Source organism: Anopheles marshallii, chromosome 3 (genome assembly GCF_943734725.1).
Source record: "Anopheles marshallii chromosome 3, idAnoMarsDA_429_01, whole genome shotgun sequence".
Lineage (NCBI taxonomy): Eukaryota > Metazoa > Arthropoda > Insecta > Diptera > Culicidae > Anopheles > Anopheles marshallii.
Window position 1 is genome coordinate 33153059 of NC_071327.1, and position 25530 is coordinate 33178588.

Here is a 25530-nt window from a genome sequence, read left to right on the forward strand (position 1 = left end):
GTTGAAAATGAGGCTGTTTGTAGACAGGAAACCGATATAAAAAAATGAATTTAAATTTATTTTGGTTAAAATTTAATTTAATTTAATTTAATATAAACCAAATTTAATATAATGGTGTCTCTAGAATCTCTTTCAAAAAATAATTGCTATAAAATACAAAGTACATTCGTAACTTTGCAAATATTGTTATGGTGTTATTGTTTTGTCCTAAGTATGTTTCTTAACTTGTCAGAAACATCTGCAGCTTGCAACAGTTTTTAACAGCAATCAATCACTATAATTCAGCTGGGACACTTTTTCATAGCCTCAAGCAAATCGTGATTTTTCCTGACCGCTTTCTTTTTGGTGTGTGTGTGTATCTGCATGCATATCTTCATCAACACGAAGCTTTCACTGCAAGAAATGCAGATTTATGTGTCCAGCGTGTAGCTATCGTTTCAAACTGTGCTACGGTAGTCAGGGCGCACAATGTCAACCGTTAGGCAGGGTATTTATGCGGAATATATGCAAATGACTTTGCCCGTTCAAGTGCACACAGTGCCAACCCATAAACTCAGTGAACTTGAATTCGTGTTGTTTTTTTTTTGTTCTCTGTTATTCCTTCACTTCCATTCGTATCGTGCTGCAAATGCAGGTGAAAAAGCCTAGTAAATGCCTAGGAAAATGGAAAAAGTCCCCGTACCAACTAGGCAAAAAGGCTGCTCGGTCAACAGCTACTATCGCTGAAATGGTACGAAGGACGAAAAACATTTCTTGCAGGATTTAGAATGACATTCACACGAACGCGCACCATACATACAAACACATACTACCATGCTGCAGGAAAAGGATCCTAGAAGTCGTTACGGTGTCTCGCTCAGCTATTACGATGCAATGGGGCCGTGTGGCAGGAAAAGTGTTGATGCCATAACGAAGCTAAAGTTCGAAAGGAATTTATGATTTACGGTTGTGACAGGAACTTGGGAGCGGTTTGGATGTAACTTTCTGTTACTGCAGACTGTCTTGTTTTTTATGCTTTAACTGTTTGCGTTAATGATTGTCACGTGGAAAGTTGGAAATTAAGAAAAGAGTTTTATAGGTTATTCTCGCTATGGTATTATGTTTATGCGAGAAACTATCGTTTTATGGGAGATGTGGATATTCGGTGGAAGCAATTTTCCTTAGATATCTTGATTTACTTAACGCAATAAAAGGAGAGAATGAATAACTACATAACGATACTGAAACCCAGTCAATTTTCTCTCCACAACTTTTACTGTAAAACTTCTTCAGTATTTTCATTCTGCCCCTTTGGATTGTTGAACCACAATCGAGGGAACTAAAGTAATCTGCACTTCGAAAGTTGTGCAATAATTTATTGCCTTCACCAGCTCTAAAAACGATATCGACCGTGTTTGGTGGTCGTACATTTGCGGAGGTAGGGAGGCAAAAATTGCTTCTGTGTATGCAACTTTTTCCCAATCCCCTTGTGACTCATTCTAAGAAAGTGTATACGATGCACGTGGTAAGATTTTAGTGCACCGGAAGTATCGCAGGAAGCGTTTGGAAAGTTGAACCCATTATGACCTTTGCATCGTCACCCGGGCATAAACACCCCGTGGGGTGTCGTCGTGCAAATGGAAACGTGCTACCTGGAGGGCTCTATGGGTATTTTAATTACAATCGCACCTAATCTAATACACTACCTTCTGAGTGAGAACTTTCTGGCTGTGGCGGTTATTTGTTGACTTCCGCAAAATAATAGCCTGCTAGGGGAAATTCAAATTTAGCACCAACACGTTAAAGCCTTTTCGGAAGCATGTGTGTTTTGCCGTCGGACTATCCATTGGGATGGAAACCATCTTGACAGCTTCTGGACCGTTAAAAAATCAATTTAATTACGTTGTGATAATGGCAAACATGGCAAAGACATTTATAAGCAACATGGAATTAATGATCATTTCTCATTATGTCTTACTAGAACTGCCGGGCGGTCCGAAATGTTACTTTGTTTAAACATCAAACGAAAGCATGAACGCAAATAAACCACCGTTACTGATCGGTATCATGGGAAAGGACTCGCCCCAAAAATAAATGTGTCTGTTCAAAGAGTCCACTCATCAATCACCCGGTTCAAGGAAAAAAAAAGAACTGTGTAATGACAAGGGAGTTTTACGTGCATACATCAGGACACGGATCATCAACAAGTGAAAAGGTGTGTCATGATGAATGATGTGCAGCTTTTTGAAGTATTTGTTTGGATGGTTGTATGGTTCGCTGATCAAAACTGTGCTAAGTATTTGCGCTAGTGGTGTGCGAACCGAATCCGACCGAATGAGCGAGATAAATCTATTGAGTGAATCATTCTGAATCTCTGTGAAGATTATGTGCATTGGCGATATAGCTGAGAGTGAGTTTATATTACTTCTTAGTAATAAAGCTCGCGTGAGAGTTAGATAAAAATGTGTGAGTAAGACTGTAATTTAACTCATCGCAGATACTTGTAACACACTCATATTGATTAAATCATTTGTGACGAAATACTCTTCGGCGACTAACAAGTCACACACATTATATAACTCTTCGAATAGTGAGTGAAACAGTTAATTCCCTGGTGCAACTCACTCACTCTTTTTTATGTACTGTACTGAGCTATTACATCCAGTACTTAATTGGGAAATAATTGAAGTGGTAGGTACAAATCTTCACATGTGCTTGTAAAAATAATAAAATTTTACAAAAAAATACGATGCATTAACCGATAGTATTACAATTTTACATCTCTATTCCATTCTGTGGTATGCAGTATTTGATATAATTTTGCACTCCATTCCTTTTTTTTACCCAATCAACGATAATGGAAACAGGGGTGCATCGATTCTGCCATTAGAACTGTGCATGAATAAATAAGAACAATGCTTTCCGCCGTGGTCAGTTTACTTCGGGATGCAAATAATGGGTATGGGTGAGACGCCGTTAGCGGACGTTGTCACTTTTACAAAACGATTTTGTTGTGTCCCTGCATTACCTTTGCCCTTTCGCGTGAAGGTATTGTAAATGTCAGCGTTAATTATACGTTTTATTTTCGGTCTCGTTTAGAGTTTATGCACGGTGAAGGACTTTTTCTGCGCACGTAAGATAGTTATTAGCGGATAATTCGATGCATTAGCGATGCAATGAGTAGTAGTGAGTAGTCTAATCTACCAACCGAAGTATGGCAGTTATTGCGTTGTTTGGTAGTAGTTCTTTATGTAATTAAAGGACTGTTTTTTTTTCTAGTCGTAATGTACCTTCTATTCCGTGTGAACTATCTGCTTCCAAGTCACGCCAAACGGCTCTGGCTGCCGGAAGTTCCTGACCGTTCGTTGGTGGTGTTGAAGAAATGGGTCGCTTTTCTTCCGCGATTGGATGTTCGTTTTAGCAAATCGCAAGTTTACAGTGCGAAAGCGCCAGAATGAAATCCACTGCACGACACTTTTTATAGGTAAATTTCCACGATTTCCTTTGCTAAACGAGCGAAAAGAAGACGCACAATAAATAAACTTTCGAGGACGGTTAATACACTTACACGCACGAATACACTCTAACGCACGCACACGCACACATACACTCACACAAACACACGCATGCACGTGGTCGACACAGAAGGTACCTAACCAAAAACCACCACTCGCTACACGGACAAAACCGTCGTAGCGTACCAAGAAAACGAAGCAAGGACGAGGGGGTGGTTGTGAATCTACTCGCTCCGGTTGCACGGTACCGGATGTTCCCGAGTTAACGGGATGCGAGACTTACTATGGGTGCTCTGCTATATTCCGTGCTCGTTTGCTAGATGCCCTTTATATGCCCCGCTTTGCACTAGGCCCCTTTTTTCACGCACAGACTCACTTCCGGGCGGGTTGTGTTGTATCCTTGCTGCTGCACTATTCGATTCACTTTCACAACTGGCCAACTGGAGCGCGTACGAGGGATTTCGGGTTTGCAAGCTCTGCCACAAGCGAGCGATTCCACGGTCAAGAGTGAACTGCTTGTCAATGGCACGGGCTAGCTGAGCTAAGTTGTCCGAGGACGAACCGAAGAGCTCGCATACAACAAATATCCTTGAACCGAGAGCGACCGACTGCAGGAGAGAACTCTCCAGGATACCAAAGGTAACTCGACTGCTCAGTACAAGCGGGAAAGCTCTTTTTGAAACGTAAAAGAGTGAGAGCTGGAAACAAGAACAAGAAAGTGGGGATTCCATGAATGAGTTCTCAATTCATTATTAGGTTCACAGGGTTTACGCAGCCAATCAGTCACCGTAAACCGTCCACAGAAAGTCGTCATCAACAGTAACTTTGCCACCGTAAATCCACAATTCGGCATAGTAAACCCAACAATGGTGTTGAGAACTTTGAATCATTCACCGTAAATACCTTATTTGGCCGTTCCCAAAGCTATTGTAGGAGACAAGGTTGAATATTAGCGATTTTCCGCAAAATTCTGTTTCGTTCTGTTTCCGCAAATTGAGAAGGGGGAATTTAATAATTATTTGTTGAATTCTCGAGTTACGCGAATAATGCGTGCCAGAGAAATTCGCGTAACACGAATTCCGTTAGTAATATCGTTTATAGTTAGTATTCAGTGATCGATTTCTTATTTTCATGTTTTGCAGCACATTAATAATTGATATTTTTACGTTTATTTCGATGATTTGAGTAAGTTTTTACCAAAATTAATGTTTTTAACATTAAAGTGTAACGTATTGTTGGGAAAATTTGAAATTTGACAAATACAAACTTCAATTCCACATACAAAATTACACGAATTTTCAAAATTTTGGTATTCGCGTATCTCGAATCCCTGAATCGCATAATTTGAGAAAAGTTTCTGTTAAAAAAGTATTGTTCATCCTTTCGACCAGCAGAGCTAAGTCTACGTGAGAATAGCTTTTTTAGGTTAATAACTTTCCTTAAGTATATTGCTAGTACCTGGGATACAAAATTGAGTTAAAATAAGTACTAACGTTTTCTTGAAGAATAAAAAAAAAATCCAACAGTCACGTTGATGGCTCCGGTTATAAAAGATTTAAGAGTACCCTTGACGGTGGACTATGTCAAAACAAAGTAAGAACCCTCTGGATAGTCAATTTGATGTGATTTGTTTTGAGAATCTGCATTCGACAACATTTTTGTAGACTTCAAGTATACATCCGAAGCAAGTGGCCGAATGAATGGCACTCGCATAATGAGCATCAAGAACATAAAGAGAGTTGGCCGGAAAATTGTCCAACCAACATACAAAAAAAAAGACGTGAGAGTCAGGCGTCAGTAACTCCACCGAAGCTTGTGCTCTTCGTTAGTGTGTTAGTAACGAAAGTATCTTGGCTCGATTCATCGCACAAACATGCTCGTGGCAGGGATGTGCGCAAACTCCCCACGCAAAAACCACACTACGGCGCTTTACCGTGTACGCGTAATGTTTGCGATAACTGATGACTGGTGTGATGATGGGAAATGCTTACGGTTTAGGTGGCGGTTGATAGGTTCTTGGCTATTTCTCGGAACACGAGAACACGCCGTATGTCCGTTGGACACGCACAGATACGCAACAAAACGGAAGAAGTTTAGCTGTGGCTATTTGTGTGGTTATGTTGTAAAATGTTTCTCGTTATGTTTATTACAGAAAATTATTGGGGTAGGATATAAGAATCATTAGTTGGGTGATCTGATTGGAAGAGCCTACAAATATGGGAAGCTGCGTGCAGGTATTCGGGGGCAGCTATGCAATGGTTCCCGGAAGACAGAGTCGTGGTTAACTTGTTGACCAAGGACGGATATTTTTTGGACGGATATTAGAAAAAAGTAGCAGACGGCTGATGATCAATTGAATGGAGTACGGAAGTTGTAGGTCCTAAGAATACCTAATCAGTTATTTGTTGAGCTACTGTAGCCTGAACCCGATAGCGCTAGCCTCGACGAGTAATAAGATAATCGAATATCGAATATAGGGGGGGCTCTGTTGTTATATAGAAATTGATAAGTAGTGCTATACTTAAAATAAAAAAGCGAAAATTTGTTTTACATTGCAGACGTCCACGATTCGTGTAAAATCTCTTTGATAATCCATTTCGCAAATAATTGCCTTTGTGTGTTCGTCAAACAAACGATAAGAATGCATATCCAACGGCAACAACTACCGCATGTAAACGAACATTTTTTCAAGGAAATAGTGATATTTAACTGGCTGAAAATACTTTAAATCCAATCCATTCCATAAAACTTATCGCTCATAAACTGTACTAAAGCATTGTGTTTTCATCACACTTCAGTTTTAAGAATGAATTTTGAAGATGATTTGGGATTGAACTGATTAGAGCTACAAGTAATTTTACACGTTAGCTCTTGTCGATTGATATCGTTAGTTCTCGTAAGTCTTCGACCGTATCTCAACTTAAAACGATTGACAATTTTGTCGTTTCGCCCTGGGACACAACCCAACAAGGTGCAGTTTTTTTTTGCTTGCGTCACAGTAAATAACGATCTCTTGGCAATGTTGATTGCGATGACGATGGAGTTGTGACGTCGGTAAAACATTTTCTTCGGTGTTTATCGTGTAGGTGTTTTAAAATTGAAAACGTTCTGCACGGCAAACACGATGTACAGGCACGATAAGAGCGGGACGCTGATTGAAATTGTTGAAAGTTATCGATAGTATCGTTAACCCTCGAAATGGTAAGTGGTGTAATAATTTAAACTATAAATATTATAATCAACGCCATTCACATTCCGTTCCTTTTAACATTGCTCCAACACAGAACGCCTTTAGGTTAAAGATAGTTTGCGGTATAAAGACTGTTTAACAGTAAAATGCCAACCAAACGATAGTGTAACTTACCAAATCAAGGATGGTTTTGAGCTGGGCTAAGGCTTTTTTTTCCTAAAACTTCCCTATCTGTTGAAGCGATCCGTTAAGGTTGGTTGCTACACTCAAACTGCTCGAATCGCGCCGATATTGCCTACGGTGTTTAAGTTCCACGGTTCCGTTGGATTGGTGTTGATTAGCGCCGATTCCACTGACCACGACACGACACGTGTCGATGGTATCATCCTCCAGTGCACGCGTTGTCATCTGATGCTTCTGTTGATGCGCGGTAACTTGCATGTATAATTTTATGTATCAAGCCGAACCTGCAAGAGCTACCTGAGAAAACATTAGCTAGTCAGTACTTCGGGCTGTGCAACTATTCCCGGTTGTGTCAGAGAACCATCGAGGTTAAGGTTACACCAGCTCAAAGCATTTTGTTTCCATTCCCTTCCAAAAAACTGATCCTAAACGAACCTTTTACTCTCGACCGGGAAGTCATATCCCGAACGGGCAAGAATACCAAGTATTCTAGCGCTAATGCGGTGTTAATAAATGTGGGTTGAAAACGAGCAAGCTGCCCAGGCAGCAAGTAGAGCTCGGTGGGAAAATATTCTCGTATGTAAGAGCTTTCGGACAAGTTATGCAGATACGTTACGCTTCGAATGCAGCTGGTATAGGGTAAAACTTTTCATTTATGCAAAAATGTTCCCGCCTGAGTTTGCCGTGTGCAACACGAAGCATTATCGGTGGTGTTGTTTTAGCTTGGGTAAATATTTTACCACGGATATGTGCGTGTAGGTGTAATGAGGTTATATTTGAGAAAATTGGGTGAATAAGTGTTGAAATAAGATACTTTTTTTGTAAGCGCATAATGCATCTTGAAAATGTAAAGAAAAAGCCAAGTAGTCGTTAAATAATTTTAAGCAAGATACATCCAATAGCTAGACGTGTTTTTCAATCGAACTCGAAACTAGGAATGAGTAACAATTGATCGTTATTTTAATTTCGCTTAATTAAGTCTGCTAAATAAATCGTCAAATAACCCCAAAAGAACAAAAATGAATAAATTTTCTTTAAACTTTCATCCCACTTAAGATATCCTCCGTCTTTCGATTCTTCCTGCGCAAACAAAAGGATTCGTGAGAAAAGCCGTGCGGTTGTGTCAGCTGCAGCTATAAATCGCCTTAAGCTTAATCGATGGTGTTCCATTGTCTTGGTCTACACGGTCGAAGTTGATGGTGTCGATGATTCCGTGGGAAACATAGTACCGTGAACGAAATTCGAGCTGCTAGTGGCAGTGGCGTTTGACTGGTGTTTTTTTTGTTTTACTCAATTTTCTTCGAATAGCGAAAGGGAGTCTTTCCCAGGCGAGCACCAAGAAGGCAAACTAGAGCAAACGTTTATGCATTGCCGCAATCGGTAGTCGTCGGTACGTACTGGTCGTACCTCGGTCAAAATCTGCATCGTCGCCATTGAAGCTTCACGCTTCATTAAATCTCTGCATACAACTTAAATATTGGTTTTTCGAGCTGCTTCAGGGTTTTGATTGCAAGTGATGTTCAAGTTTTGCCTCTAAGCGATGAAGCGATAAAAGTTTGCCGGCCACTTGAAGCGAAGAACATGAAAACCCGATTCCCGCATATCGTTACCGTTTGAAATTAAAATATGCTTTTAATTTGTTCACTCTTTTAACTTTTAAACTGTGGGGAGTCCGTAGAAATATGCTTCTCCTATTTTACATCATTCAATAAACATAATCAATCTATTAAATCTCTTCCGAAAGAACCTTTTGCAGCATGGTTTGCAACAGGTTTAGCGTCGCTGTTGCACCAACAACTTCACTTAGTTTTCCCCGTGGGAGAACCTGTAGCCCTCCGATAACCATCTGCGCTACCGAGCTGGTGGTTCCAGGTTTCATCCGGGTGATCAACAGCCACAACACACGGCCCAGGCGCAACCCGAACGTACATTGTTTTAAATGGTAATCCTGCATTATTCAGCATGCAAGTGGTCGTGAATAAGTAATCGCACGGTAGCCAGTTAATGCAAAACACTAAAGTCCGAGCAACCGCCCAGGGTCCTTGGGAGTACTCTGCCCGGGAGCTGTCAAGAATGCTGCTGTATCTCAGCTGCGAAATGCTACCTGTTGCCTGGAACCGTATAACGCAAAGAAAAGTACTACGGTATTGTGCACGGGGAAAGTTTTGCCATATTTAAACCAAGTTGTGTAACCAAACCATCAAATGTTGATTAGTATGGATTTTTTTTGCCAATTTCTCGCATTGGTTCGGATGAATTGTGAAGTTATTCTAGTGCTAGGCGTTGCGTGTTGAACTTCTCTACAATTTTAACCATTCTATATTTTAACGTTGTTTTGTTTTTGTATGTTAAATTAAAATAATCACATGATCGTTTTTTCTACACCAGTTTGAATTTGTTTCGCACCTTCTGATTCTTTCCGATAGCCATTTCTCTATGTCCCCTGTTCGTGGCTACCTTAGCCATGAGTAGCACTAACAACCACCTTTTCTCCATTTTGCCGCTGTACCTTTGTAGGCTCCCAGGCAGAAATAAATATATCCATTAATAAATAGTTTGAACCACTAACAACAATGTGTAATAAATTAGTATAAATTACTCTTAACAATGACTCACCGAATCACATCCTAACATCTCTATGAATGCATATTTGTCTCCTGTCACCCTTCATAGCGCAGGTTCGCTTCTCGAGCTTCGTACCACTACATGTGTGCTTCGCGTTCAGGCGCCATTGAAAACCGTTTTTGTGCCGTCTCGTGGCTGCAACAGCCGATGGGCCACTACGCTTCATATCGCTTTGTTGCATTCCTGGTACCTAATGTTGAAGCAGGTTAAACCTAATCTTTCTGCTACGTGTTACACACTTCCTAACCGTCGCTATCGCACACACTCAACGGGATGCTTCCGAGTTTGTGGGGTGGTTTTATATTTTTCCTCTTGGAGCATAAATCCCGGACTCAAATACATACATATAAACGGGTACACACAGCTTCTAACGTTCACACGAGAAGTCTTGGTAGATCTTGCTCTTCATACATACGCAAGGACACACATCCAATCATGCACACATATAAACACGTTTACCCATGGTGCAGATAACCCCTGTGCCAAAGAGATGCACACACTAGCACCACTGCTCTAGCTCATACGCCTTTTACACCCTGTTCTAGCTTTGGGGGATGTTACTTCACACCAGTAACGCTTCGTAGCCAGGGTTTGTAGAAGGTCGTCCGCATGTAGACTCCGGGCAGATAGGGGGCGGCACAGCGAATACCGTGGGATACGGTACCGACCAGCTCGTACCGGCCATCGGGACGCTGCAGGACTAGCGGACCACCACTGTCACCCTGTGCGCGGAGAAAGGAGAAAGGTACGTATTTAATTACATTAAAGTTTTGTTTCCCCTTTACGGTGCGCCGCCTGCTGCAGCTGACGATCGATTCGTTTTAATTATAAGCATAATGACATTTTTATCGCGCCATGCTTCGCGCGTGTTTGTGTGGGATGAAGTTCCAAAATGTCGCAATAGTTTTGGGTGTCTATTTGGGTAATTAGAGGCTCTAGGTGCACCGGAATCATATTAGAGCAGAATAACGATGGCGCATTATGAAGAGGTAATTGGATCTATTTTGAAGCGCAACACAACATTGTTCAGGTACAAGCGGAAGGTTTTTGTGAATATGCGTTAAAGCCATCATGCCGTTAAATCGCGTTTTATAGCAACCATTGTATCACAATTTAAAGGAAATGAGGATGGATTACATTTCATCGTATTTCCTTGAACCTTTTCCAACACAAATAAGTTTTCTATTCGAATGTAATTATATTTTTTTTTAGCAACATAGCATTGCTCACAAATTATATAAGCTCTAAAGCAAATAATTGTTGAAACATTATTTGTGCCATTAAATTCATACAAAGCAAGCACACGACTGCAACCGCATAAATTAGTCATTCGTGGCAAATCCTTTGGTGGTGCTCGCATCAGCACATTGTGCCGGAGCTTGTTGGAAGTATACTTCCGAACCAAGAGAGCACGTACATCGCAAGTTCCCACGGTTCCTGGGAACGTATTCTATCCGGCGTGGTACCATTCAACAAAAGCGCTAGCAATTTTTGTTGATTATGCTAATGAAATACTTTCAGAAGATGATGGAAATTAATTAACCGAAGCTCCCAATCAATAATACTGAGCTCCCCGGTGTACCCAGTGAACAAGGCGAGTTGTTAAGGGTATGGGGGAATGCATCAAATCGTGAGACGTGGTCCCGGCAGGAATTCCCAAACAGCGTACCTCGCAGGAATCTCGCTTGCCGTTTGCGTAACCGGCACAGACGAACGATGGTAGGATCTTCTTGTTGTGTCCGGCCATGTGGAACATCTCCTGGCAGACGCTGTTCTCGATGACCGGCACCTGAACGGTGGAGGAGGGCCACGATTGGAACACCATTTCCGAGTCAGTTCATTTCCGTTGTCGACACCGACGCCAGACCCGGTATGCAAATTATGGTACCGATGGATGGATTGAGACGTGGAGCACAGAAACGGGAGGAGGAAAAGAAAATCTCATTAGTTGTAATGCGAGTTGTTGTTTGCGAATGAGATGATTTAATGTTTAATTACCTGAACTTCCTGGAGGACGGAGGGTACACCGCCACCGTAGGTCAGCCGACCCCATCCCGTCACGGTTGCCATGCGCCCAGTAAAGTCGGCCTCATCACCTGGCATACAGATTGGCACTGTGCGGGTGAGAATGAGAGTAGGCATTAGACAAGCGAGAAAACGCACCGCTTTCGAATAGCGATGGGTCAATGGGTAAGACTGGAACGTAAAGGGGAGTTTTCCTTGCCTGGCTAATGGTTGCAGCAATCAGTAACGACCGAATGGCTGGCAGTTGCTGTGATTTGCCCACGTAATGGAGTGGATTAAGCTGATTATGTAAAGGTTGGAAGTAGTGAGAACGCATCCCGGTTGTGTGGGGAGAATAGTTTCTTACGAGGAGCAGTCCTACTGTGTAGGCGTCCTGATAGGGAAACTTGATTATGAAGACCGGAGTTTCACCGTCCTGCATACCAACGAGGTACGTATTTGACATTTCCACGAAACGAAACCACTTAACCGAAGAACACAACTTTCCGATCGAGGCTAACTAAGCTGGGGGAAGAATGGGACGTGACACGCAAGAAGCAGGAAGCTCACCTATATGAACGTCGTAATGGATGGGATTCTCGAGCTCCAGGATGGCCAGATCGTTCTCGAAGGTGGCTGCATCGTACTGCCGGTGGACGATGACACGTTTTACGTTCTTCGTGACGGAACGCTTCGTTTCTAGGTCGCTGGAGATATCGAACTCTCCGAACACGGCCACCAACGAGGCAAGGAAGCTGCGGAATGGAAGGACACTCGTGTTTTATTGCGAACCTTTTGAAAAATGAATCAATTACGTGAAATAGTACCATCATCAAAGCTTATTTGGGGAGGAAATATTGTTTTCTTGATGCATTTCGTTGCTTGACGAAATTCTTCAATTCCTGGGAATTCCTTGAGATGCTTCTTGACATGCTTTTAACCCATAACGCATTTATTGCAGTGTGTTGCGTTTGTTCGCTTCTTTAAACCCAGTTAAAAGCTTCTCTGTGGTACTTAGGGATATTATTTCATCTAAATCGCACTACCTACCCAGGCTGACAGTGAGCAGCAGTGATGACGTATTCGTTCGTGATCAGCACACCACCGCACTTGTTCTTGGTGAAAAGTCCGAGCCAGGTCGACTCACGTACAAGCACCTGCCAGGGCCATTCGCCAAACTTCGATGCCTTACCGCCTACCACGCGTCCACTCTTCATCAACGGCCGCTGGCCACAAACTATAAAAGGAAAGGTGTATCAGAATCATCATCACGCCGTCTGAACTTCGTTCCTCCCAACCCTCCCCCAATGTTACCCAAACCCCCCCCTGGTTACACTTAGTGTCTCGCATGCTTACGAATCTTTCTTCCTCCTGCCGGCTGCTGGTCCACCGTCTCGTTTGTCTCCTCACCAACGTCCTCGTCCTCTTCCTCCTCCTCGTCCTCACCGTCCACGGCGTTTTCCTCCTCGTCGATCGTTTCGTCTTCCGGTGGGGCGGCGGTGGTGGTCGTCGTCGAGGATGGGCGTTTGGTGGGGCGCTTCGTGACCTATAAGAGTGGTTTTTTCAACTGATAAAAAATGGAGTTGCTAATTTTTTATCATGCATGCCTAGTTGGTAATCGAACCTACTTTGGTGGGTTTGCGCGTCGTCGTCAGCTGGGTTGTGGTCAGGTCGGCATCGGCCAGTGTGGGCCGGGTGCTGGGTTTACGCGTTGGTCGCTTGGTAGTTGACGTGCGAACCGGTTTCTTGGTTGTGTTGGCAGCGGACGATGGTTTTGGAGACGTGGAAGGCTTTGGGCGTGAACCTGCTGCAGTGCTGCCACTGCTGGCGGATGTGGAAGGTTTCGGTTTCGTGCTGGATGGTTTAGCCGGTTTCGAGGGAGTATCGCTGGCGATCGGTTTAGTGAGCGTGGTCGCAGTGGTAGGTTTGGAACCGGTGGTTGGTTTGGTGGAGTTACTTGGTCGTCGTACCTTGGTTGGTTTCTTCGAAGGGCGAGACGATGGTTTGACGGAGGTTCCGTTACTGACGGCACTGTCAGCAAGTGTCGTAGGTTTAGCGGTGGGTTTCTTCGTCGAGGTTCCGGAGCTTGAGGTAGTGCCGTTGGAAGGCTTTCGGTTGCCACTGGGACGCTTCTTCTTCTTTTTCGGCTTTGGAGTTGTACTGGAGGTAGAAGTGGATCCGTCACTGGTGGACAAACCCGATGAAGGACCCACCACAGTGGTTGCGCCCAGAGATCCAGCCGTACTGGTGACTGTTAGGTTTTTACGTTCCTTAAGAATCTGTTCCAACTCCTCAAAGTTTCCATTGAATGTCTGCACAATCTTGTTGACCAGCATGTTTACCTTATCCTCTTCGCTGGCCGGCGTACCGTAAAGCCCGTTTTCGATCTTCGTAATGTTTGACATGGTGGTTGGGTCCGTTAGGTTGAGGTTAGGATTGCGCACCGGCGGGAAGTTGTTGATGTCATCAGGTGTCGTGTAGAGTTCGTTCTTGAGTGTGGATGCCTCTACAACAGACGGTGGTCCATACGTTTGCATGCTTGGTTGATTCGGTGGGACACGGTTTGCGACCGGGTATGTTGGAGTGGAACCATATGAAGCTGTCGGTCCATACGGAGCGTATGTGGAGGACGCGAAGTTACTGATCTTGTTGTTGTTGTTGTCCACTAGTGTGTAGATGGCGGTAGAGGTAACAGTATTGTCTAAGGCCGGACGGTTAGTCGATCCGAAGTACCCTTCGTCTTCGAAATCAGCAATCGAGGACATATACACGGGCGGTGTGTTCTCGTAGAAACCGGGCCGCGAACTGCTCGGTGCTACCGACGAGCCCAGTTTGTTGTTGTTCCACGTGGAAGACGTAACCAAGCCAACTACAGGCTTCGGCGTGATGTGTACCGTAGGCGAAGGATTATCAGAGGCACTTGCAATCTGAATGTAGTTGACGTTGGCTAATGTCGATGGGTTCTGGTGGGATAGAGTAGACGATTGTACGATGTACTCTGGAAGCTTGATCGTTGTGGCAATTGGACGTTTAGTGGCGATTGTTGTGATCTTCTTCGTCGGTTGTACGGAAGATATGGCCACAGTTGAGCCTGGTCTCGTCGGACCTGTGTAATAGCCACTGCTAGCAAGTGTATCGGTTGTGATGAGCACAGGTCGCTTAGAGGTACTCGAAGATACTATGATCTTTGTCGGTGGTGGTCGATGCGTCGAAGAAGGCTGAGGTTCACCTTGCGGAACAGCAGATCCTCCGTAGGAGACGGCACTGTTAGTCAACAGTGTGGCCTGTACTACAACCGGTGCTAAAGTTGGCCGCTTTGTAGGCTTCGGACTGTAGACGTAGCTCGTCGATGGAACATTGCTTGTGGTGTGAGTAACCGTAGGTGCCTCAGTCTTCTGAGGTTTTGTGATGTAGAAACTGGTCGGTCCATACTTGTCGTAGTCGATCGAAGCCGTACCGTAAGTGGACGGGACGGTAGAAGCCTCAAACGAAGCTTTCGTTGCATTCGCATCATCGGTTTCGTACTGAGGGCCAACATTGGAATCGTTCAGCATAAGAATGATCGACTCGATCGAGGGTATGTTGTTCATGGAAACGGTCGGCTTTGCCTGGGTGTCATTTTTAGTGTCATTTGAGATTGTTTGCACCAGAACGTACTGGCCACTGCTTCCAGATTCATTGGAACTCGGTTGCGTTGGTTTTGGACGTGGTTTAAACTGAGGTTTAGGATAGGTCACCTTGACAGGCTTTACCGTAGGTGTGGATGGTTGGGGCACTGCTTGAGATGCCTGTGGTACACCGGAAAAGTCATTCGGGTTTGCATAGCTCTGGTCCACAGCGCCGTGCTCGTTCAGGAGATCCGTTTCGGCGGCAGGATGTGTAATGTCACTGTGATCGAAGAACTGGCTGTTTTCCTGGAAGATTTGATTGGCAATTTGCTGGACACCGGTCGCAGTAATATCGGTGCTCGTTTCCGTCGAAATGGCGGATGCACCGGTGCCGCTCGCTTCGCTCGAGCTGGTTTCACCGTACGCGCTGAGCAATGAAGGGATCTCCGCGCTGTAGACATTATCCTTGTTCACCTGTACGTAGTGCGTTTCATCCGATTCCGTTGTGGAAGGATATCCGAGCGAAGATGCAGGCATCTCATCGCTTTCGGTTTTAATCTTGTTGGTGGAGGGCGAATAAACAGACACCGCATCGCTAGCCACATCGTACTTGTTGGCGCTGATGCTGTTCAGCACGATGTCCTCGTCCAGGTCGTCATTCACGATGTAATTGTTGTTCTGGATTTTAGTGAACAGTGGCTTTATTTTCTCACTGCTCGCCGTATATCCTCCACTTGTGTCGGTTTCCAGCGAATCCGGCTTTGAAGCGCTCTGCTCCATATGCACCACTCCTTCGCCATAGCCACCGCTCGAAATCTGACTGCCGAATTTTTCGTACTGACTTGCAATAGCCGAACTAAGTGACGATTGGGCCGTCTGCTCGGTGGTGTTGATTTGCTCCATCAGTGTGTCGGTGGCAAGGGTATCCTTGGTGAGGGGTAACTCACAGCAGGTCCCAAACAGAAACCCATCCATACAGGCACCCACAACTTCACCCTGGCGCTGGAAACATTCGTGATTGAACATGCAGATCGTTGGACCACGTCTTCCTGGCTCACGTTTTAGTAGCGACCGCGTAGCATTGCAGAACTTTGGCGTAATTCGGTATCCACCGAAAAGTTTTCGGCTCTCTGTTTTGGGGCGAGACAAGAGAAGACGGGAAAAAGGTGGTTAAAAAAAAAAAACGGGAACGAATAGAAGATATAAAGAATAAAACTCGTTGCACTCCAACGCTTGGGATGTTGAAAAGCTGTCACAACGCTAGGAACGGAAGAGAAATGGTAAGGGTCGCTTTTGGATTGAGACAGGCGGGAAAAAGGTACGTGACCTGAAACGAGCCGAATCTAGCACAAGTTCTTTGCCATTCTATCTGCAGTGTGTTTTGGTGCAGCGCTGGGTAAACAGTAAATTTTACTGCCCAGTTTTTTATTCACCCAAAAAGGAAACAAGGTGCGAGAAGGTGGCTCCATGCATACACATACACGGCGCCCATTTTCTCAACACGGCACGAAATGTACTATGCTGCTTCCTGTGTGCGCAGCATCCCACTTGCAGCACCGTTTTCGCAAGCTCGTCAGTGGCGTTTATCTTCCAGCGTCTGTGTTCTTGAAAAAAAAGTATCGATTTTTCGTGGGCGTCAGAAAAGCACTGGGTTGGGAAGGATCGGATTGCATTTGTTACGGTTTGGTGACCGGTTTTGAAATCGGTATGTTGAAGAAGTGAAACTAAACGAGCAACACAACTTACGGACCAAAACTCAAATGCCACCATTAACTCAGCGGGTGGCAAAAGGTTCGATCGATGCCGGCACCCGGGAAACTCGGGTTTTCACCTCTTGGGCATTTGGTTGGTTCATGTGTAGAGCGTATAGGTCGTGTGTTCGGTTGTTCTCAGGGCGTAGTGTAATGCCACAGCACAATTTCTGATGCCGACATGGTCACGTAGAATATTGCACCATGCTTGCGGGCACCGTAGTCGAGGCAAAGCGTGGGCGAAAAATCGGTGATTGCTCCAATCACGTCCGGAAGCTTTTTCGGGGGGGAGTTAAGCATTTTGCACGTTTCACGGTAGTTGTATGCTGTATGGACGACCAGATTACAGTGCGAGCAATGGCACGCACTAGAGTACGATCAATTTCTGTAGTTAAAATGAAATTAAACAGTGTGTCTTTTTAATTAAGTGAAAGTAAATTAAACGCTGTTGCCACAAAAAGGAAACAATAAAATGGAGGAACAACAGCAAACTGTTCGTTTTATCGTGATGAAATAACAAAAAGTAACAAATGACTTGTTTCGTGGGTAGACATCCTTCACAAAACCGTTATCATTACCATCCTATCGGACCTGGAAGCGGAAAACCATTTACCGTTTTCCCAATCAATCGTACAATGGGCGGAAATGCGTGCAATATTTAACCTTACTTTCCTTCGAGTCGTGTTTTACTGTTCCACCCAACGTTTGCAGTACGTGTCAAGATCGTGCCAACACCGTTCTATATTAATAAACCGCTCGCCAACCGTGTAATAAAATGGCAACAGCGCTGGGTGGTGCTTTTCGGACAGCGATTCTTGTCGGGCATAACAAGTCACCCGCCCGGTACCACCTGCTGGCGAATGTCGTGATCCCCGGCGTAATTCAAACGATATGCGTTGCGTATTTATTTTATTCTACCCTTTTTATGCCCCCCTCCCTCCTCTCGTCACTGACGCTCTCGCCCCAAAAGGAAAAAAACGGAACCGGAAATGGCAAAGGTAAATGTTTGCCAAGAACGGGCATGACCTCGCCCTGTTTGAGTGGGCGTCGTCAAGGGTGGAATAGGTGATCCAGTGGTAAAAGAATTACAATCAACGAACAACTTTCACAGACACACACATACTCGCACACACCAGTCTACTCTAGACACGTGTGCTTTGACGTCATGGCGTGCATACGTTAGTGTTGATGTGGCGCAAGATTAATTCCACACGAAGATGGTCGTTTGCCTAGAATATGATGTAAATTGAACAGGGACTTGGAAAGTGCTGTTGATTTTTATTATTTTTTTTGAATCGCTTCTTGATGGTTTGTTAAATATTGGCATAACTTGAGCCTTGAAATGGATTTACTTTCTTCCGTGTCGGTGCCTCCCGTATCAGAATCGTACGAAAATATTAATAAATCGTCAATGTGTGTGACGCATGATGTTTTGCGGCCAATGAAGCAACTTCCCAACCAGCTCCGGAGGTTTGGGTTTGGCCTCCCGCTTCCGAGAGGCAGATGGTATCGATCAACCCAAGGCGCTTGCCCGTTGACGCCTGCAAACACATTTAATCGCGTGCCAGAGGGCGTAGGCAATTAATTTTCTTTCCCCTCTCGGGGTCGTATTGCGTTCGCTTCATTTCACTCGCGTACACCGCGTAAGTGGAGTGTAAATTCTGCACCCCTCGGTAAAGTGGGAAAGCTTGGAGCGAGCAAACCTCGCAATGGTAGGGTGTGCTTTGGCCACATCGTTAATGTTCGTCACTTGTACGCGCACCGTCGCAACGGTGTGAATTTTTGACTTTTGCCATGCAAAAATAAAAGCACCCGGGCCTGACCCTGAAGCCAGGCAGTGGGAGAGATCATGAGGGAAGGAATGTCGGAGCATCTCGGAGTAACGTTGATATGCTGGAATTGCAGGAATGTGTCTGCAGCAGCAGCAGCAGCGGGTCGCAATGTCGTAGCGAGTGCTGCGCATCATTAATTTCAATGTACATTCTTTGTTTTATATACGTGTGGACGCGCGAGGGTGAAAAGTGAAATCTCGTACGAAAGTGAAATGGGAAGCTTACACGGATTTCGTGTAATGAATAGTTTGTTCCCATCTGAGGCGTAATCATTGGGAGCGTTAGATTATGGATGCAAAAACTGATTGCCGGTTTAGAGTGTTTTGGTGTTTTATTTGCAGGTATAAAGGTATTCTGGCAGGTATAAATACTAAGCGCTTAGTGCCACCGAAAGCATAAACCAGAAAACATGTCAGTCTCAGATGTTGTAGGATTTTCGAGTGGTAAATCCTGAGCAACTTTTGGAATAGTTCCGGAGTTTCCAGGTAGTTCCAGAGTTCAATTTCTGAAATTCGTCCTGGTAGTTGCGAATGTCGAGTTGTCGAGGTTGCTTTGGAATGCTTTGCATTTTTTTCTTATTTCAGACCATTGGAAAGCTTTGTTGGAGTTAGTAGTGAAAACTTAGAACAAAATAGGTTTTATCTTGCCAAAGTTCCAGAAAGTGGGAACAATTCAATATCTATCTGAAAACATAGCAGTTCATCTTGAAAAGAGTTTACTCCAGAGTTAATAAATCTAACATCATAAACTTTATTTAGATAATGTTTGCAGCAATAAAAAAGAATTCGTATCTTATTTGGCAGACAAACGATGACATCTTTATAAAAATCCGGTTGCATATCACATCGCCATGGATATTCTAATATTGAACAACTATAATTAATTCATTAAAACTCCCACAAAATGACATTCAAAAGCATGATTATCACCTTAAAATGGCAGCAAATTTCCATAGAAGCTCCGTTAAACTAACCCAGCGAGAAACAGTCCCCAATGGCACATTGTCCGAGACATAAATGAAACTAGCGGAGGATACTGGCAGCCCGGTAGTCCCTCCTGTGGTGACCTGAATTTGCTTTCATTATCTCGATTGCCTGCATCCATTGCCGGCACTCGTGTGCACCAGGTAGAGCTTTTCGATTGTCCTTTCAGCCCAATCATCCTACACCTACACCGATACGAACGCTCGCACCGAATTGCGGAGGAACCAGCTGAGCCTCTGCAGTGTTTTGCGGTGTTGATCTAATTTTGATCCACAGTCAGGTTGGTGCTGTTGTTGGTAGTGCTGTGCCAAGCTACACCCGACGGCCCTGGGGATGAAATACCTTCCTTACACACGTTTAAATGCCATTCCGATCTGTCTTCATCTGCAAATCCCTACCGTATAATCCAAAATTTGTGCCGTAACCGGTGTGTTCTCGTCTACGAGCAAATGTCAGGCAAAATGTTTCGTGGTAATCTGTTTGCAAAATAGAGGAAAAGTTACTGTTGGTACCGTCGTTCCATGGAAAACGAACGATGGAACCATAGCTGGGACGGGTACGGCTATCGCTTTGCTAGGTGGTTTGATAAACGTAGCCTAACGATAATCGTTTGGCTTTCATGAATAAATATTTTCCCCTGCAACTGTACAGGTATAAATTTCGTTCTGGTGAACCAAGTAGCAAAAGTGGCTGTTAATGAGACAGCTTGAACGTTTTGCGTGTACAAAACTCCAAGCCGGGAAAGTTGGGTCGAAGTCGAAGTCAAAGCAGGATCAAACGGCTTTCCGCGATTGGCACGGTGCCAAAACAATTTACCCAGAAGCGCCTCCTGCCTGTCGTTGAGGAAACGATTTGCTTGTGCAATGCATATAAATGCTAGAGAGGGTCCTTACCGGGAGATATGGTCGCTCGTTTAAAAGCAAATTATCCCGCCTTTTCCGGTTGACGCTTTTGCGTTACGGGTGAGCCGTTGATTATTGGGACGAAGATAAAGTGGATAAACGGTTTGGTTGCAACATATTTTTGAAGCCAATTATTATTTTTTTATTGTGTTACGTCGAATATTATGATAAGAAACCGAGAAATAATGAATGATTTAAATTAGATTTTACTGGGGAAATTACATAATGGATGCTTTTCATGTTGTCGACAATAAATCGTTTCCGGCTGGTAAACTCATTTTGCTATTGAACTTTTGCCCAGAGCAGCTGTTGTTGCTATTCTTTTGGAACTTTTCCTTGGAATTGAGATTTGGTCATTGATAAGGGATTTAATTTCACTTCCTTCCCTCTCCACGTACTCCTAGAAACTGTGCATCTAATAAAGGGAAATAAAAAAATGCACTCGGTTCTAATATTCTCGATGGAAGGTGAGACGAATCATCGGAAAGTGATAGAAATCAATCTCAAAATCTCTCCCAATCACCCGAACGGACCTCCTAGAGACGTAACATTCGTACCGTACCTGGGGTCTATTAATCATTTCACTTCTCGAGAACGATTCAGCAGCAACCTTGCAATGGCAATGGAGTAAGTAATTAGGGTCCGAAGGTAGGTACTGTCCGATATAAAGATATTACGAAAAATGTTACAAAAGAAGCAACAATAAATCAAACAGTTGGTCTTATTTCAATCCCTCCCACAGCTTCTATCGCTGGGTGTAGCAAATTTATAATAAGTCTCTTCCAAAACGATCCACTTAAAGCACTGTATCGTACGGGCATGCGTTGATCCTGGGCAGGGCCAGTGTTTGGGTGGACGGTTTTAGTCTGCCGGAGGTTCATTAATCACCCGAGTAATTGGGCCAAGGGTTCACAGGTTGAAAAATCGGTCCCATTCTTCGGGGCCGGCCATCGCCTCGGAAGCGTTTTCGGGGCCGTCCAGGCGTACGTATCACCTACCAGAATGGTGCATTTGTATTTTGTTTGTTCGGGCCCACACCGGTAGCCACCGGGGGACACATTGAGCTTTAAAAACGGAGTCGGCAAAACAGATGCGAAAACTGCACCATCATCCTTGGAAGGTTGAAAGAGATGCTCGAGGTTTAGTGTAGGTGTCTGTGGGGGATGAGTTGTAGTAATCCGTGTTATTTGTGTTCCCCAGTTATGGGATAAACTCTAGCCATCTGGCAGGTGTGTTCTGGTGGTCCAAAGAAAAATTGTTTTGATTAGCTGTTTTAGTTGGACATCAGTTTTTTTTTTGAACGAACAAAATCTAATCGTACATCTCGAAGGTTAGGTGATGATTATTCTTTTGTTTGAATAAGCAGAAAATTGTTTTATCTCCTGTCCTTGGGGTCATTGTAGCAGTTCTGGAAGACGAATCATTTTTCTTTACAAGAAACAAGCTACCGAAACAAGCAGTTTGTAAAAACAATTCAGAAGAGATTTCCACCAGCAAACGAAGTCAGCATAAAACGGAGGACCTTTTCAAATTTTCATTTAATGCTTCTTTATCTACCATTCTCAACTCGTAGTCCCCTGGGCCTGGTGTAAAGCAAATGAAGTAAGGACGCTTTTATACCTCCGCATCGTTCGAATCGTGGTAAGATGATGCGGAAAATTACAGTGCTTCGTGTGAGAGCCATTCTATTTCGAAGGTGTTTGGTTTGTTCTTTCCCTTAGTATGACCTTTGCTTCTTCGCCATTGTTTTTTAAGCAAGTAGGGTCTAAGAGAAACACCATTTTTCCAACCATTACTCGAACAGAGGCTTAGTCACGTTGAAAATTAATGTGGTGCTGAGCGGTTGGGCAGACGAAATTAATCGTCGACGGCTGGCTAAAAATAAATGTTTGCACTGTTGCATCGTTTACTGTCGCATAAACGCTATTTGTGCGCTGAAACTGCGCTGCTCTGAGTTTTATTATTGTTGGGTATGCTTTCAACAGAGAATGGGTTTGTAATTGGTGGCTAGTAGATAACCTTGAAAGATTAGCCAGGATGCATTGTTTATTTTGAAGAGAACCTTAAATAATATTTCAACAAATGAATCTGATGGCAATCATATTAGATTTGTCGCTTGATTAACCATTTAATAAGTTGTTTAATTGGTCTTCAAGATAGGAATTCTTTTGTTGTTTGGAGTTCTCGGTTGATGGAACAAGTTTGAAATAGTGAATATAAATTTTAACAGTCAATCAAAACAAAACCATATACTGTTACTGTTGAACTCCAACGTGCTCTCAGAATCGTGTGGTAAAGCTCTCGACCTAAAACAAGCAGCTGACTGGAACAGAAAGGAACGCAGTCACATTCCTCACATTCATCACGCTTATCCAGGCTCGTCACCGCCAGTCAATTGGGCGATCAGAAGCGCAACCTTGACGGTCACCATCGAAAACTGAACCCCCAACCGTATCCCGAACGCATCCCCACCATAGCAAAGCTTCTACGCACTCAAACCACTCGTACAACTGTTAGTTTTTTTAGCGGCTTTCTCTTTTGCCGTCATTTCTTGCTCTGTTTATTTTGCTTTCCATCTTCGGCCATCCGTGTTTCGATTGCCGGTCCCGAACAATCGAGCGGGAGTGTGTTTTGTCATGAAATCAAAAGAAAACCTTCCACCCACTGTACAGAAGCTAAAGCAGGGGTCGTTACCTGTCCGTCAAAAAAAAAAAGCCGAGGAGGAAAAGATCATCGCCGATCGACTGCCCACTAGACGCGACGGGTTACGAATTGAAAAACCTGCGGCCATGTACGGTGCATGAAAGCATAATTGATGATAAGCGTTGCGTGATGATCGCGATTTGATGTCTTTGTGGAAAATTAATCTAGGCAGAGTTTAGGATAACCTGTGCGTGCAGCTGACTGACTGACCCCGTGGGCTATCTAGACAGTGTGATCGGAAGTCATAAATAAAGTGGACCAAACTGAGGAATTATACATCGTGTTGTGCAGTATTTTGATCATCGTTGGTGGTTTGGTTAAATATTCGAATTCTTTTGACGTACGTTTGTCTCGTTGGGTGTCCAGAGAGAAGGTGAGGCGATGGGTAGTTATCGCTCACTAACGATCGTACAAACCGGAAACAGGAAGTCGCTGGTGCCAAATTTAACGCCAACGTTTGCTGATGTTCTCCGTCGAAGAATTCCAAACGAAACGATCATTCGTCTCTGTGCAGGTGTGATAATCTTGATCTTGAGGTTTTGCACCTTCGTCGAACGTTTGCGTGAAGCTTCTGGAGCATATCGCACCCCTTATCTGAAGCCACTCGGACGGATCGGTTACTTTAGAGTAACTAATTTACGATGCTCGAGGCAACCCAGGCGGCGCGCATCGTACACTATTGGGGTCAACATTTGGTCAGAAGAAGTGGAATAGCTCACACGCCGGCCGGTGACCGAGTTATCACAACACTCACACGCGGCATGCGTGCGTGGAACCGGGTCGGTCCGGAATAGAGTGGACATAGTGTCCGCTGTGTGAGTTGGATGGCTAATTGGGGAATGAGTTTTAGGAAGAGAAAGAGAGAAAGAGAGTGAAGAAGGAAGAGAGATATGCCATCTTCAGTCGGATGTCTGAATAGTTTAAGCATAATTTCGTCCTTCTCAAACCTTTGTTGGGGTATGAGGTGGGACCTATTATCATCATCTTCACTTAAATAATCCGCAGTGGCATAATGTTTGACACCTTTCTGGTGAGCTTGTTGAAGGGGGTTGGTAATGAATTTTTCGAACATATGTTCACCTAATTGCTACTGAAGTGAATACAACTGCTTGGATTCGTTAGTGAATGATGAGAGTGAACGTTGTTGAAAAATGTACGAAGCGAAACGGTTGGGAATTAATTTTGTTCTTTTTTCGCAAAAAACACATGTTTAAAATTTTAAATTCTTCAAAATAAAAGTTAGAAAATTGAAGATATGAAAAAAACTTCCACTGAGAAATCAATATTATTTCTCTTTATTTCTTGTTTTTCAATTACTAATCGATCAAAACTAAACTTGTTGTTTAAAATAAACCTTTATCTTTATCCGTCGCTTAATTGCTTAAAAATCTTAATCAAGGAAACCTCGTGCGTATGGCTTGATTTGACGAGGAATTATAATGTTTGGGGCTAAACGCTTTGCCTAATTTTGTTTTAACTAGCCACCATTGTTATCAGGCCTAATGAAGCTGTTAATAACACCGCACTTCATTCACACGTGGTCCAGTTTAAATTGTGTTCAACAAAATAAATCTTCACACACGAAGAAATAGAACGATTATTCACCCTTCCTGCTTTGGGAAGTGCGATCGAATGGCATAACAACAGCGGGAGAAAAAAAAACGTACACATCGTAAAAGAGTGCTGCTAGTAACAGTAGTTTCTGATGAGCGTATTGTGCATCACGCAGCTTTATATCTCCCATAAAATTGATCCATTACGTACCGGAGCGATTACATCACACCGCGGCTAGAACGTTCGCCACGTCAATCCACTGACCCAGTTCGATGCACCATCCGTTACTGGGTCACGTGCGTTTAATCTTTGTAGGTCCAAATTTTAAATTCTTCCACGTGCTTTCCGTCGATAAAGAAGGATGTTATTCTTGCAGTAGTGTTATCACAACGGTATCCCAGTTTGAGTTTGATTTGGAGGAAAGGTTCGTTCTACGGGATTATCATGATCGTTGATTGTGTGGAAAGAAGATTATACCGACCAGTTAGCGGTATCGTACTGATACCGATGAACCGATAAACTGTTTAAGGCCATCAACCAACAGATGAATCGGTTTCGGCACTTCAAAACAGAGCAATTGAATCGGTTTACTCATGGCAAAACGGTGTTTGCTGATAGTATGCGAGATAAACTCTTTTGAAATAATAATTACAAAATTCTTCTCCATATAAGATATTCTTCTCCAATTTCTTTTGATCCCA

General features: G+C 43.7%; 1 protein-coding gene across 1 annotated transcript in view; it reads right to left on the reverse strand.

Moving 5' to 3' along the window:
- Positions 1-10049: 10049 nt before the first annotated feature.
- Positions 10050-25530, reverse strand: part of LOC128710798 (serine protease filzig) — a 34804-nt gene continuing 19323 nt past the window's right edge. Inside the window, exons 2-8 of the mRNA XM_053805651.1 lie at positions 13125-16234; positions 12853-13042; positions 12547-12733; positions 12067-12251; positions 11491-11606; positions 11162-11281; positions 10050-10214 (exon numbers count right to left, since the gene is read on the reverse strand). Coding sequence (XP_053661626.1) covers positions 10050-10214; positions 11162-11281; positions 11491-11606; positions 12067-12251; positions 12547-12733; positions 12853-13042; positions 13125-16234 — 4073 coding nt within the window. The remainder of the gene's footprint in view (positions 10215-11161; positions 11282-11490; positions 11607-12066; positions 12252-12546; positions 12734-12852; positions 13043-13124; positions 16235-25530) is intronic.